The following is a 12927-nucleotide window of genomic DNA, read 5'->3' on the forward strand; positions in this document are numbered from 1 at the left end:
CCCACCCCCACCTCTGGTGCCTCCATGTGAGGATGTTTGTTTGGGGGCTTAAGAGGGGGGCGGCGCTAAGTGCGCATTGCAGGCATAGCGAACATTGTTACACCTCGACATGAATGATGAGCTGCACGGTCAGACTACAACATGGACGTCACCAGGACACGGAGGCGCGCGTGCCGTTCTTTTACGATGGACATTACGCAAACACCTTACTACCTGTACGTGTTAATCATCGTAAATTAACGATGCCATTCAATGGTTGAAATTTTCATTCACTATTATGCGCTACTTTACGTCTTTACAGCTGTTGTTTGATCAGTTTTTTGAAATTATAGATTAAAAAAATAACTCAGCGGTCCACCTCGTAACCAACGTCAACTTTCTTCGCCGTCGTCTTCTGCTTTTTCTCGTGTTTCGTTTATTATCGGGTGACATCTAGTGTTTAAAATGTGCATTACCGCCACCTCTTGTGCTACAGTGGGTTATTATATCAAGGCACCAGAAAGCGTTCAATGTGATCATATAAAAATAGCTTCAATAAAAGCAAGACTATCATTATTGTCCAGACAGAAACAAAAAACAACTGTAAACTTGCACTACAGAAAAAGGTGAGGGATACACTTTTGAGTGAGAGACAAAAGATAGAAAATAAATGATAAGAAAGTATATATCACTTGTTAAAAGTTTTAATGAAATAGTTTTTACAATTTTCTCTAGAACGTGGGCGATTGTCATGGCCTTTCTCATATTTTAGTGAGTTATACAAAATGTTTAGTTCAATGTAAAACAAGTGAATAATTGGCCTAGATGACTTCAGTGGATTTGTGAATATGAAATTTGCCTGGTAGACAAGTTTTAAGTCTTTATGATAGCTACTGTAAGATGCAGAAACAGGATCATTTCTTACTCAATATCAATTAGTGTTTTATAAGTACTAAACAGAAAGCGCTTTCCTGAATAACTGGAAGACAGGGCTTTAATAAAATAAGTGATTACGCGATTCTTTTTCGATTTGTCATAATCTACTACTACTACTACTATTTGTCCCACTACAACTTCTTCTTCTACTAATTCTTCGTCTGCTTCCGGTCCCAACTTCCGCCTCTTGCTTCTAGTTAGCCCACTTTTTTAGCCTTACTGTCGTCGCGAGGCCAGAACAAACAAAAATATATTTTCTTCAACATCTCCATTATTCGTAAACTGAAACAAGGCTTTCAATTGTATTTCTTGAGTCTAAATTTGTCTTCTACGACTTCTTCTACTGCTTCTTCTTCGTCTACTTCCGGCCCGACTTACCTCCAGTTAGTTTTAGCTGACTTTTTCTTTTTTCTTTTTTTTAGCCTTCCTGTTGTGGTGAGGCCCGAAGAAGTTGGCGTTATTGTCGGCCCTCTTCTTCCAGTCGAACCCGCTTCGCGTCGGTCGCGTTCGGCCCATGGCGCCCATGCTCGACAGGAACGCGGAGGCGGCGGCGCCGGTGGCCGGCAAGAGGCGAGGTCGCGGCCCCGGAGCGGCGATGAGCATCGGCGGGAAGAGTGTGTCCGGTAATGGAAGCAGCGGCCGGGGCTGCTGGGAAGATGGAAGTTCTGGCTCCAGTAGTGACGAGGAGCACGGTGGGTAGCCTCGGTCCCAGCCCCGGCCCGAAAACAAACAAAAACTCCCTCACGTTTGCCTCATTTTGAACTGTCTATCTTTATGTTTTGGGGGGAATACAGGTGGAGGGGGGATGCGGGTCGGATCACAGTATCAAGCCGTGGTTCCGGACTTTGACCCAGGTAAGAAAGTAACAGTTGCATGGGATAGCCTCGAACAACTCACGCACACTTCGAAAACAATTCGTCGTAATAGTTACCTAACTACTGTACAAAAACAACTAATGTATAATCGTTGCAAAAAAAAAAAAAAAACCACAAATAAAAAACAGATTGATAACGCAGCCCAGCTGTTACAATAAATAGTAAATACCACTAGTCTAACGCTAACGTTGCACGTGACTTGCTAATGAATATGCTAACGTCATAACACAGTGCATCTACAACTTATCCTTGTCCAGTACTAAACAGTACAGCTAGTACTAATATATACAGTTATACGTAATGTAATTGTGTATTTGGTATGGGACGGTATCGGATAATTACTGTACAATAACCTTGAGCAAAAATACCGCGGTATCACAGTATTTAAATTCCAGCTTTAATATCTTTTATTTTGAAAGATGTGGGGCAATAAAAACAACTTTTTTTCCCCATTGAACACAATTTTATTTTTAAAAACAATATAGAATATGTGATACATTTCATAAACATGTTCCATGTTAAGGTTAAATAAATAAATAACACTTAGTAAATCACAGTGCTCCATCAATGGTGAGCTATTTTTAGAACTGACCCGCTGGCTACTCGTGTTCCTTGGGGGCTACCCGGTGCCAGCGGGCACCATGTTGGTGATCCGTGCTCTTACATAGTGCTAAAAAAAATATATAAAATAGAAAAACAAATATAAGTATTTACAATTAAACTGTTTTAGACTTTTAATTTTTTTTTCTACCAAAGAAATTTTAAGTGAAACAACTGAATGACTACAAAACAGAAGAAAATCTAAATTAAATTATGTACAACCCCAATTCCAATGAAGTTGGGACGTTGTGTTAAACATAAATAAAAACAGAATAAAATGGTTTGCAAATCATGTTCAACTTATATTTAATTGAATACACTACAAAGACAAGATATTTCATGTTCAAACTGATAAACGTGATTGTTTTTAGCAAATAATCATTAACTTAGACTTTTACGGCTGCAACACGTTCCCAAAAAGCTGGGACGGGTGGCAAAAAAGTTGAGGAATGCTCATCAAACGTGTTTGGAACAGCCCGCAGGTGACCAGGCTCATTGGGAACAGGTGGGTGCCAGGATTGCTTCCCTCAATTGATCAGTCATTCACAAGCAAAGATGGGGCGAGGTTCGCCTCTTTGCGAACAAGTGCGTGAGAAAATAGTCCAACAGTTTAAGGACAACGTTCCTCAACGTACAATTGCAAGGAATTTAGGGATTTCATCCTCTACGGTCCATAATATCATCAAAAGGTTCAGAGAATCTGGAGAAATCACCGCATGTAAGCGGCGAGGCCGAAAACCGACATTGAATGGCCGTGACCTTCGATCCCTCGGGCGGCGCTGCGTCAAAAACCGACATCGACGTGTAAAGGATATCACCGCACGGGCTCAGGATCACTTCAGAAAACCAATGTCAGTAAATACAGTTCGGCGCTACATCCGGAAGTGCAACTTGAAACTCGACTATGCAAAGCCTTCAACGATTAGTGTTCTCAGTTCCCAAACGTTGATTGAATGTTGTTAAAAGAAAAGGTGACGTAACACAGTGGTAAACATGACCCTGTCCCAGCTTTTTGGGAACGTGTTGCAGCCGTAAAACTATAGGTTAATGATTATTTGCTAAAAGCAATCAAGTTGATCAGTTTGAACATGAAATATCTTGTCTTTGTCATGTATCCAATTAAATATAGGTTGAAGATGATTTGCAAATCATTGTATTCTGTTTTTATTTATGTGTAACACAACGTCCCAACTTCATTGGAATTGGGGTTGTACAAACAAAAGAAAAAAAAAAAGTAGCATCCAGATAAACTAGTCTACAGTTCCGATTGTCATTGAGAAGCACCTCGAGCTTTGAGGAGCTGATCCGGTTTCTTCTATCTGTCTGGAAATGATCTGCCCTGTTTTGGAGAGGAGTCTCTCAGAAGGGACTGTTAGCAACAATTCCATTAGGCACACTGGTGCCTTTGTTCCAAAAAAAATTCCAGAATTTGTATTGTCAATAAAATTGAATCGTCTCCTTTTCCTGCTGGTGTCACTTGTTTCCTTATCAGCGCGTTCGTCTTACGTAACCCTCCCTGCTGTCGCGTGTGTGCGCCGCCCCTGTACTGCCGCCCCTGCCGCCTCTGCTCAGATGGGAAGGAGGAAAGAAAGGCAGGCCGGCTGATTGTTTAGCGCGCGACAGTCGTCTCGTAATTGACAGTGTTGCGGTAATTGAAACATTGACTTTTCAAAACCGTGGTAGACTTTCAACATGGTAATCGGCCCATGTGTATTGTGTATCGATAGCGGCAAAGCGCTTAAAATGGAGAGGATCATAAACCATCAACGCCATTTGGCTAGCATGTGCACACTCATAACCCCTTGTTACATAAACAACTGTATTCAGTAGTTAAATTATCCGACACAAACGAACCACCTTCACCTAAGGCTCGTCAGTAGTGTTAGCTAGCATATTAGTTTAAATAAAGTAACACGCTAGCACAAACTGACGTGACATCGCACATGGGAAAACAACTATGCATGCTAGCAATTTACACAAATGCTAGTAGTCATTAAACTCAACATGCTAACATTTAGTACTAATAAATGCAATGGTAGCATTTATTACGATCCAATAACAGCGTTACATAGTACATTTAGTTGTCGCGACTTTCGAATTGCCCAATGGGGGGTCACCTCACGGCGTCACTCGCATGATTTGTTTGGCGCAGTGTTTACATCTGATGCTCTCCCTGACACAGCCCGCCCATTTGTTTCCTCCTTGGGACTGGCAGTGGCTGGGTACATGGTACATTTAGGACGACGGTGCTATTTTTATCTACTAAAAGCTTAGTGGCCCCCGAAAATTGTGCTTTGCGGGAGTCAATGGCATTTCAGTTCATTTCAATGGAGAAAATGGTGTGTGTGTGTGTTTGCAGAGGTGGCGAAGGCGTGTCAGCTGTCCCACAGTGTGGGCATGTTGGTGTGGAGTCCCAGCAACAGTGTTCAGCAGAGTCAACGTAAGACTTGCATCGCTTATTTTTTGACTCCAACGTAGACAGCCCCGGTATATACGTCTGTGTGGATATATGCTCAATTATTGTATCGTTATTATTGTATCGCACTTATCGAACACCACGACGCCGCCCTGCCGACCGCCACGAGTGAATAGTCAACCAAGGGGGGACGCTCAGTTGTTAGCCTTTACTTTGTCGCAGCAATTAACTGGCACTGTAACGTTGGTACAGTTGTAATTAAGATGTCAGAGGCATAACACGGTGAGTGTGAGTTGTAACTGGAAGTAAGACTTGGTATGAAAAGGTGGACACCCATAACACGGTCCAGTGTGAGTTGCAGTTTAAAAGTAACACGTCAAGATCGTGTGGTTGTCATTGAGAGGCAACACTTGTAACGGTGTGAGTCCAACTTCAATGAGTTTTTGTTTCTTTCAGTGGATGAATACATCACCATCGCCAAAGACAAACACGGATACAACATGGAACAGGTTGATCTTTGATTATTGGCCGTCTTACGTGACTGTCACTCGACACACTCTGTTCCATTCTTTTTCTGTTACTTCAAGACGGACTGATACTGTACGTTGCTAGCTATTGTGCTACTGACCGACACTTTAGTGACTTATGTTACTAACTGCTCATTTGTTCACTGTTATATTACCAGAGCTGCCAACCTATAGAAATGAACTCCCAGAACAATACGGCCACCTTTTTTCTGAAGTTCCATCTTTTCAAAATGTTGTCAAGAAGCATTACCACGGGACAATTATCGTATATAACATATTGTATATGTAAATCCGGACGCTCCGAAACATTTGACAGCTCTGTACTACTGTGGCCTGAGTGAGGCTTCCTGTTACTTACTGACTGCACCGTTTTGTTGCTGGATGAAACTTGACTCACTCTTATATTGCTCACTTGGATTTGAGTGAATGTTACTTTCCTGTTGCGTTACTGAGTCCGACTTGACTTCGTGACGCTCATGTTACTGACTGCCACTCAGTGTTACGTTACTGGCTGACATTTTACCCAATGTTATGTTACTCACTGTCATTTTAGTAACTGACTCACGAGCACTTTGCTCCAAGTTGTGTTACTGACTGTCACGTGTTTTGTGACTGAATGTCTGCTATACCGTATTATTGACTGTTGCGTCTACCGGCTGTCACCTTCTTGACTGTTGTGCTGTTTGTAGGCCCTGGGCATGCTGTTCTGGCACCAGCACGACGTGGAGAAGTCGCTGGCCGACCTGCCCAACTTCACGCCGTTTCCCGACGAGTGGACGGTGGAGGACCGCGTCCTGTTCGAGCAGGCCTTCAGCTTCCACGGGAAGAGCTTCCACCGCATCCAGCAGATGGTCGGCGAGCTGCCCTCAATCAACACATTTTTTGGTCCGGCGTAGCGGAGCGAGAGCCACGTGACCGCTCGACCGTCTTTCCGCTTCCTGTTTGATTTCAGCTACCCGACAAGTCCATGGCCAGCCTGGTCCGCTTTTACTACTCGTGGAAGAAAAGCCGGAACAGGAGCAGCCTGATGGAGAGGCAGAGCCGGAAAGTCAAGAGGGAGAGAGACGACAGGTGAGCGACGGGAAAGGTTTGGTCCCGCGCGCGGCGGATGACCGACGGCTGTAAACTGTGTGCGCGTTGCAGTGACGACGAAAGTCAAGAAAATCCCCCCAGTGATTACGAGTCCAATCACGTTAAAGAAGACAGCAAGGAGGTCAGCTCATCGACACGCAATGATATATGTCGTCTTCACGAGTCGTTATCATCGTGTCGTGCGTTTCATACGTGACTTCTTTTCTCCCGTCATTTAGCCGAGTTCTGGAACTGAGCGGCCGGAGGTGAAAGCTGCTGCTGGACTCAAAGTAAGAACACACAAACATCCGCCATCTTACACACACACACACACACACACACACACACAGTTGCAAGAAAATGGGAACTCTTTGGAAGGTTAGACTAGATTTCTGCATAAAATAAAAGAATTCACCTGAGTCACAACAATATACAAACAGTCTGCTTAAACCACTACCACACAAAAAGTTTTACCGATCACACAAAACATGTAAACATTCAAAGCGCAGAGTGTTAAACCCGGAGGCTAATGACTTTTCTGAGCGCTTCAGCAGTCCGCTAACCTCGAGTCCGTGCGATGAGGTGGAGGTTCGGAATCAATGAAGCCTTAGCTTGACGCTCCCATCAATAATTCCCTCGCGTCCCCAACCTCGGCACTAAAATAACAAACTGCCCGCTCCTCTTGAGGGGTGGGTAGAAATATCGATTCTTCAATGCATTGCAATTCTCTCCCCCCGCAATTGAATATCGATTCAGCAAATCCTCTGAATCGATTCACCTCCCGGCCAGTGGTGGCGCTTTGCGTGTGATTGGCATGGTTGCATTCCTCGTGGGCAAGTTTTTACATAAAATGAACTCGTCTTGTCAGGTGTCAGGCGTCAAAGGCGCCCACCGGGCCAAGACCCGCCCCCCCAGAGGAATGTTCCTGAAGCAGGAGGATGTGGTCTCGCTGTCCACCTCATGCGCTCACGGCGTCCTGCGGCAGCTGGACACTCAACTGACCGCCGCCAAGCGACAGGTTGCCACGTCCTACCTATTGTGTCGCGGTGTGTGTGTGTGCACGCGTGTGTGTGTAAATGTGCAAGTATGTGTGCTTCAGGTCCAGAGCATCAAGCAGTCCAACAGTGCTCTGAAGGAGAAACTGGACTCTGGAGTGGACCAATTCAGACAACCTGAGGTAACCACCGTATTGAAAAAGTAGATGACGACAATGATTATTTAACAAAATGAAGTAACCACAGCGACGACGCTCCAAATTAGGTGCCTTTTTTGCCGAGTATAAAGAATATACTGTATGCCTGCAAGGAGGGTTGTATTGTCTGTCTCCATGTGTTGCTGCACTGTTTGTGTTCCAACAAATGTGACAGTGACATTGATGCTAGTTTCATTAGCCTGCTGATGTCGTTTTCCATTGTGTGCTCACATGGAGCTAGTGGACTTTTGTAAGGCAAAGTTATGTGGTTTGGTTAAATTGGTTACAACATTGGTTAGTTTGATGTAAACTTGAAGTGGGCGTGGCGTTAAACAGCTTGAGACCTATTTTTTCAAGAGTAGTTCACTATGTGCCAAACTGCTGCATGTTGTGTCAAACTCAATCTTGTCACGGGCCAAATTGGAGTTCTGGTTTGCCTCGGAGGGCCGCGTGCCTGTGAAGCCATACCTTGTATAAATGCCTCTTCATATTATTGCATACACAGCGCACAACACATTGATGGATAACTCATTTTGAATACAATAGTCAAATAGTTTGTTCAACGACTGTTTTGACAAAAGGGTTTGACAACAACAAAATATCTCAAGATTATTCAAAGGGAATACAATTTGCAAACTTGCAAGTAATGATGAAGATAAAGAAGAGAGGAATTAGCTTTATTGTCATGAACACGCATACAAAATGAGTTCTGCATTTTACCCATCACGGGGGGAACACACACACACACACACACACACACTTGTTAGTGGAACACACTGGCGCAGGGGGTAGCTGAAGCGCCCGGGGAACACTTCGGGGTATCGGTGTCTTGCTCAATGACACCGCAGCCGTTTGTCCGGGACATTTTGTCTATCCCAGCTATCTTCGGGCCGGAGGCGGGGTACACCCTGAACTGGTCGCCAGCCAATCGCAGGGCACATACAAAGAAACAACCATTCACACTTACGGGCAATTCAGAGTCTTCAATTAACCTCGCATGCATGTTTTTGGGATGTGGGAGAAAAGCCACGCAGGCACGGGGAGAACATGCAAACGCCACACAGGCGGGGCCGGGATTTGAACCCGGTCCACAGAACTGTGAGGCCGATGTGCTGACCAGTCGTCCACCGTGCCGCCCTTATTTTATATTCTTATATTTTAGTTTTGCTTTTAAATCATTGTTGTTGTTCTCATTTCCTTTCTTGTTTCTCAATTGTTTTTCTTGACTCTGTGACGTGGATCCCTCTCGGTCTGAAATAAAGAAGAAAGTGCTGCAAGACTAGCCTGGTTGCCGTGTCACCTTCTATACCGATTACAATCGGTTTAGAATCCCAAACTGAATGAAAATACCCGATATAAACACCTCAATTGGAATAAACGGGCCAGATTCGAATGGAAGTTCATTCGGCTTCGCAGGTTATTCAGAGTAGTCTGGAAAAGCTGTCTGCGCATTGCTTCGTCTCGACGTGACTCCGCGGTGACGTTACTGTCTAGGCACGGCGTAAATATGGCGGCTCCCGACGGCGCCCCTATGAGACGGAGATCTTGTTTTGGACCCGCTTGTAAATTTCGTGAGCCCGCTAGCGGCTAATGACACGGCCGTCTAACGCTGTCGGCTCACTGTGTGATCTGCGCCCCGGCTCGCCACAACAACGACCGTTTATCGAGTCCGGAAAAACTATCGTGTCCAGTGATGTGTGTTGATGATGATGTCTTTCGTGTGTGTGTGTGTGTGTGTGTGTGTGTGTGTGTGTGTGTGTGTGTGTGTGTGTGTGTGTGTGCGCGCGCGCCACAGGTGAGCTGTAAAGTGAACGGGCGTTGGAGTTCAGACGAGCAGCTTCTGGCTGTTCAAGGTAAGTCCCTTCGTCACACACACACACACACACACACACACACACACACACACAGGCCGTGATGCAATCCCTCCCTATCCCCAAATTAGATTACAAGTTGCTTGATTTGGGAAGTAACTAAATTAGATTACAAGTTACTTGATTTGGGAAGTAACTAAATTAGATTACAAGTTACTCGATTAGTTGCATTCAGCAGATGCAAACAATAAAATGTTTTTAGTCCGATTCATCGATTAATTGAAAAAATAATCCACTGCTTAATTGAGTAATAAAATAATCGTTAGTTGTAGCCCTAATTAAGTTCCAGGTTTGGTCCGTAACGTCAAAAAAATTGGCAAAAATGTTGATAGTTGTTTTCCAAAGTATAAGCAGAGGTTTGCGAATGTCTTGTTTTGAAAAAATCAGTCTGCTTTCCTGGAGGACTGCAGAAATCTGAGAATATGTACTCTTGAGAGGCTGAAATTCCCAGGAATTGGACAATTTTAAGTTCAACAAGGTCTCTAAATGATTCATCAATGATCAAAATAGTTGTCGATTCATTTAATAATCGATTAGTTGTTGCACCTTTAGGCAGCACCGGGTAGTGTTTCAAAACTATTTTTAGTTTGACCGATGACTCAACTATATAGTCCACTGTAAAAAAAACAACAACTATATAGTAGTTAAGGAAGTTTCGATTCATCGTTCCATCCATAGAGTCAACTATATAGTCCAGTAAATCCACTATATACTACATTAAAATCCTTCAATGCGTTCAGAGTCATTCGCTCATTCCCCATTTCCTAATCACTACTTGGGGAGGAGGAAATGGCTCACCGGTCTCTCATTGGCCCGCGTGTGTGATTGACAGCCATTAGGAAGTACGGGCGGGACTTCCAGGCCATCTCGGACGTGATTGGCAACAAGTCGGTGGTGCAGGTGAAGAACTTCCTGGTCAACTACCGGCGCCGCTTCAACCTGGACCAGGTGCTGCAGGAGTGGGAGGCGGAGAACGGCGTGGAGGGCGGAGCCGTGCCCGACGACGACAAGATGGAGGCGGCGGGGCCGCCCGAGGACGACGCAGCGGGTAGGCGGACTCTACTTGAGTTTGACTTCAGAATCAGAATCATCTTTATTTGCCAAGTATGTCCAAAACACACAAGGAATTTGTCTCCGGTAGTTGGAGCCGCTCTAGTACAACAGACAGTCAATTTACAGAACACTTTGGGGACATCAAGACATTGACAAAAAACAATGGTGCAAAAAGATGCAGAGTCCTCTAGCACTTAGAGCAGTTCGAACGACTCATATTGCGATAGTCCGGTGCAATGACCATTGTGCAAAGGGCGCTGAGACTTCAAGGAGTGGATGCGGTTTCAAGTGAAGAGTCGTGCAATCATCTGGGACAATGTCGGTTGTGCAAATGTTACAGATACTCCTCGATCCGTGTGCAAATGGAGCAGATGCCACTCTGGCATGAGTGGCCAGTATTGGTCAACAACAGATATGCAACGTGGCGAGACGACTACAGTGAGTGCACGAGTAATATATAATTGGCCCCACAGAAATGTGACAACGAACTCAAGTCAAAAAATTGCCAGCTTGTTGTCATGGAATTATAGGTTAGGTGTTTAAGAAGTTGATCGCAAGAGGGAAGAAGCTGTTGGAATGTCTACTTCATAGTCAACCCCCACTGTAGCAAAAATCGGTGAAATCGGTGAATCATTGATGGCCCCCTACGAGGGTTTGTAATTGCCTATAGCCACTGTTACCTTGAACAAGTAACTTAGTTACTTTACCGATTACTTGATTTCAAAAGTAACTAAGTTAGATTACAAGTCACTTTTGGAGTTACTTTCATCAGCTGCCAAGTGGCAGGAATATCACTTATCCACAGTACAAAAGGAGCATTAGCTTAAGCGTAGCCATTACTTGGTAATAATATATGCCACACAGGTTACAAAATGACGTCATCAACATGAACCGATAACTGAAATATGAGTCAAGTTGAAGTCACGTTAAATGAGCAACTTCCTGCAGACTTCACATGCCAAATACAGTAAGAACATAAACATGGAAACAAGCACTCCATTCTCAAGTACCCTTCTTTATAGACGCTTAACTGATAGACAGACAGACTGTAACAACCCTGCATATTGTTCGAGTTCTGTGGTTTCCTGATTGTGAGGGGGTCCATGAAGGCAACTGTGTGTGCGTGCGTGCGTGTCAAGGTGAGAGAGAGAGAGAGAGAGAGAGAGAGAGAGAGAGAGAGGCGCTTAGATGTTGGGCTTGGGGGGAACGCACAGGACTGCGCGCAATGTTGTTTGAAAAGCGTGATTGCGGCCAACGGTACTCATTTGGTTTGCTTTCTACAGTTGTCGCTTTTCCTGATACCGTCCCCCATCGACACGCACACTTGCTCCCGCCATCGGAATTTTTGGCTCTCTGTGACAAGTTTACGCAGCTGCGGGGTGATCGACGGGGGCAGAAGCGCTTGCTTCCGTCGGCGGGGCGGCGTGTTAAACCTTTTCCTCAGAATGTTTGAAAGCAAGAGGTCTGCCTAATCGTTCAAATACCTTTGGACAGATGGGCTGCTCGTTCTCCCAAGTCGTTATCTACAAATGAATAATTGTCATGGAGCCATTGTTGACTCAATTGTAACTGGTATTGGTTTGATGAAGGAACTATATAATCGAATTACTTTCCTGGATACAGTAACGCACTACATTGCTCGTTATTCAAAATTCAAAACGCGTTACCGCCATCACTGCCTATGCATGCCACGAGGCGCTACTTTTGTCTTAAGGAACTCCATCTCATTTCAACATAGTTCCTTGGCACCAAAATACCACAAGATGGCAGGAAAGCACTACCTTTGTCTCACTTGAGCTCCTCAGCACACTTCAACATAGTTCCTTGCTACCAAGATGACGCCAAAGCGTCTCAACGAAAAGCTCACATATGCGACTTCGTCGCTTCGCTCACTTCACTCTCTGTGCTCAACAGACGACCACCTGACTCTGCCCCCTGGGGACCTCTGACCCCAGTGAACCCCGGTGCTCTTGAGTGTGTGCGGATGTCTGACTCCGCCCCCTTACCTATTCTTTTTTCTTTTTTCATGTGAAGAGCCGCTGATGTCATCTGTTGCCATGGCAAAGTACATTTTTATAAAGTAAAAGGACCTGCCATAGTTTTATTAAATCAATCTGAAAGCAGCTTGCCTTTTGTTTTTTGTTTTTACATGGTTTTGCAGCAAATCAGAATATCTGACGATGTCATCTGTTGCCATGGTTTCCTGGTTGACATACTAATAATTTTGACTGTTTGATTAAATCCATCTGAAAGCAGCTAATTTTTAAATGCTAACTGCTGCAAATTAGAACATCTCATGTGTCATCAGTTGTCATGGTAACCTGAAGTTGATTTGCTTGTGTTTGTAAGAACTTGCCACGGTTTTATGAAATTATTCTGGAGGTACCAAACCTTTTTTAAATATTTG

The 12927-nt window shown here is 44.4% G+C and overlaps 1 protein-coding gene across 1 annotated transcript; it reads left to right on the top strand.

The window, feature by feature from the left end:
* Positions 1-1081: 1081 nt before the first annotated feature.
* On the top strand, positions 1082-12643 carry rcor1 (REST corepressor 1). Its single transcript, XM_061697283.1, has 13 exons — positions 1082-1607; positions 1710-1769; positions 4750-4830; positions 5263-5315; positions 6023-6184; positions 6286-6404; positions 6477-6546; positions 6644-6694; positions 7273-7422; positions 7504-7581; positions 9392-9449; positions 10300-10515; positions 12435-12643. Exons 1-13 carry the CDS (start codon positions 1430-1432, stop codon positions 12467-12469), a joined length of 1311 nt encoding a protein of 436 aa, XP_061553267.1. The 5' UTR covers positions 1082-1429; the 3' UTR covers positions 12470-12643.
* The last annotated feature ends 284 nt before the right edge of the window (positions 12644-12927 follow it).

Source organism: Phycodurus eques, chromosome 14 (assembly GCF_024500275.1).
Source record: "Phycodurus eques isolate BA_2022a chromosome 14, UOR_Pequ_1.1, whole genome shotgun sequence".
Taxonomy (NCBI): Eukaryota; Metazoa; Chordata; class Actinopteri; order Syngnathiformes; family Syngnathidae; genus Phycodurus; species Phycodurus eques.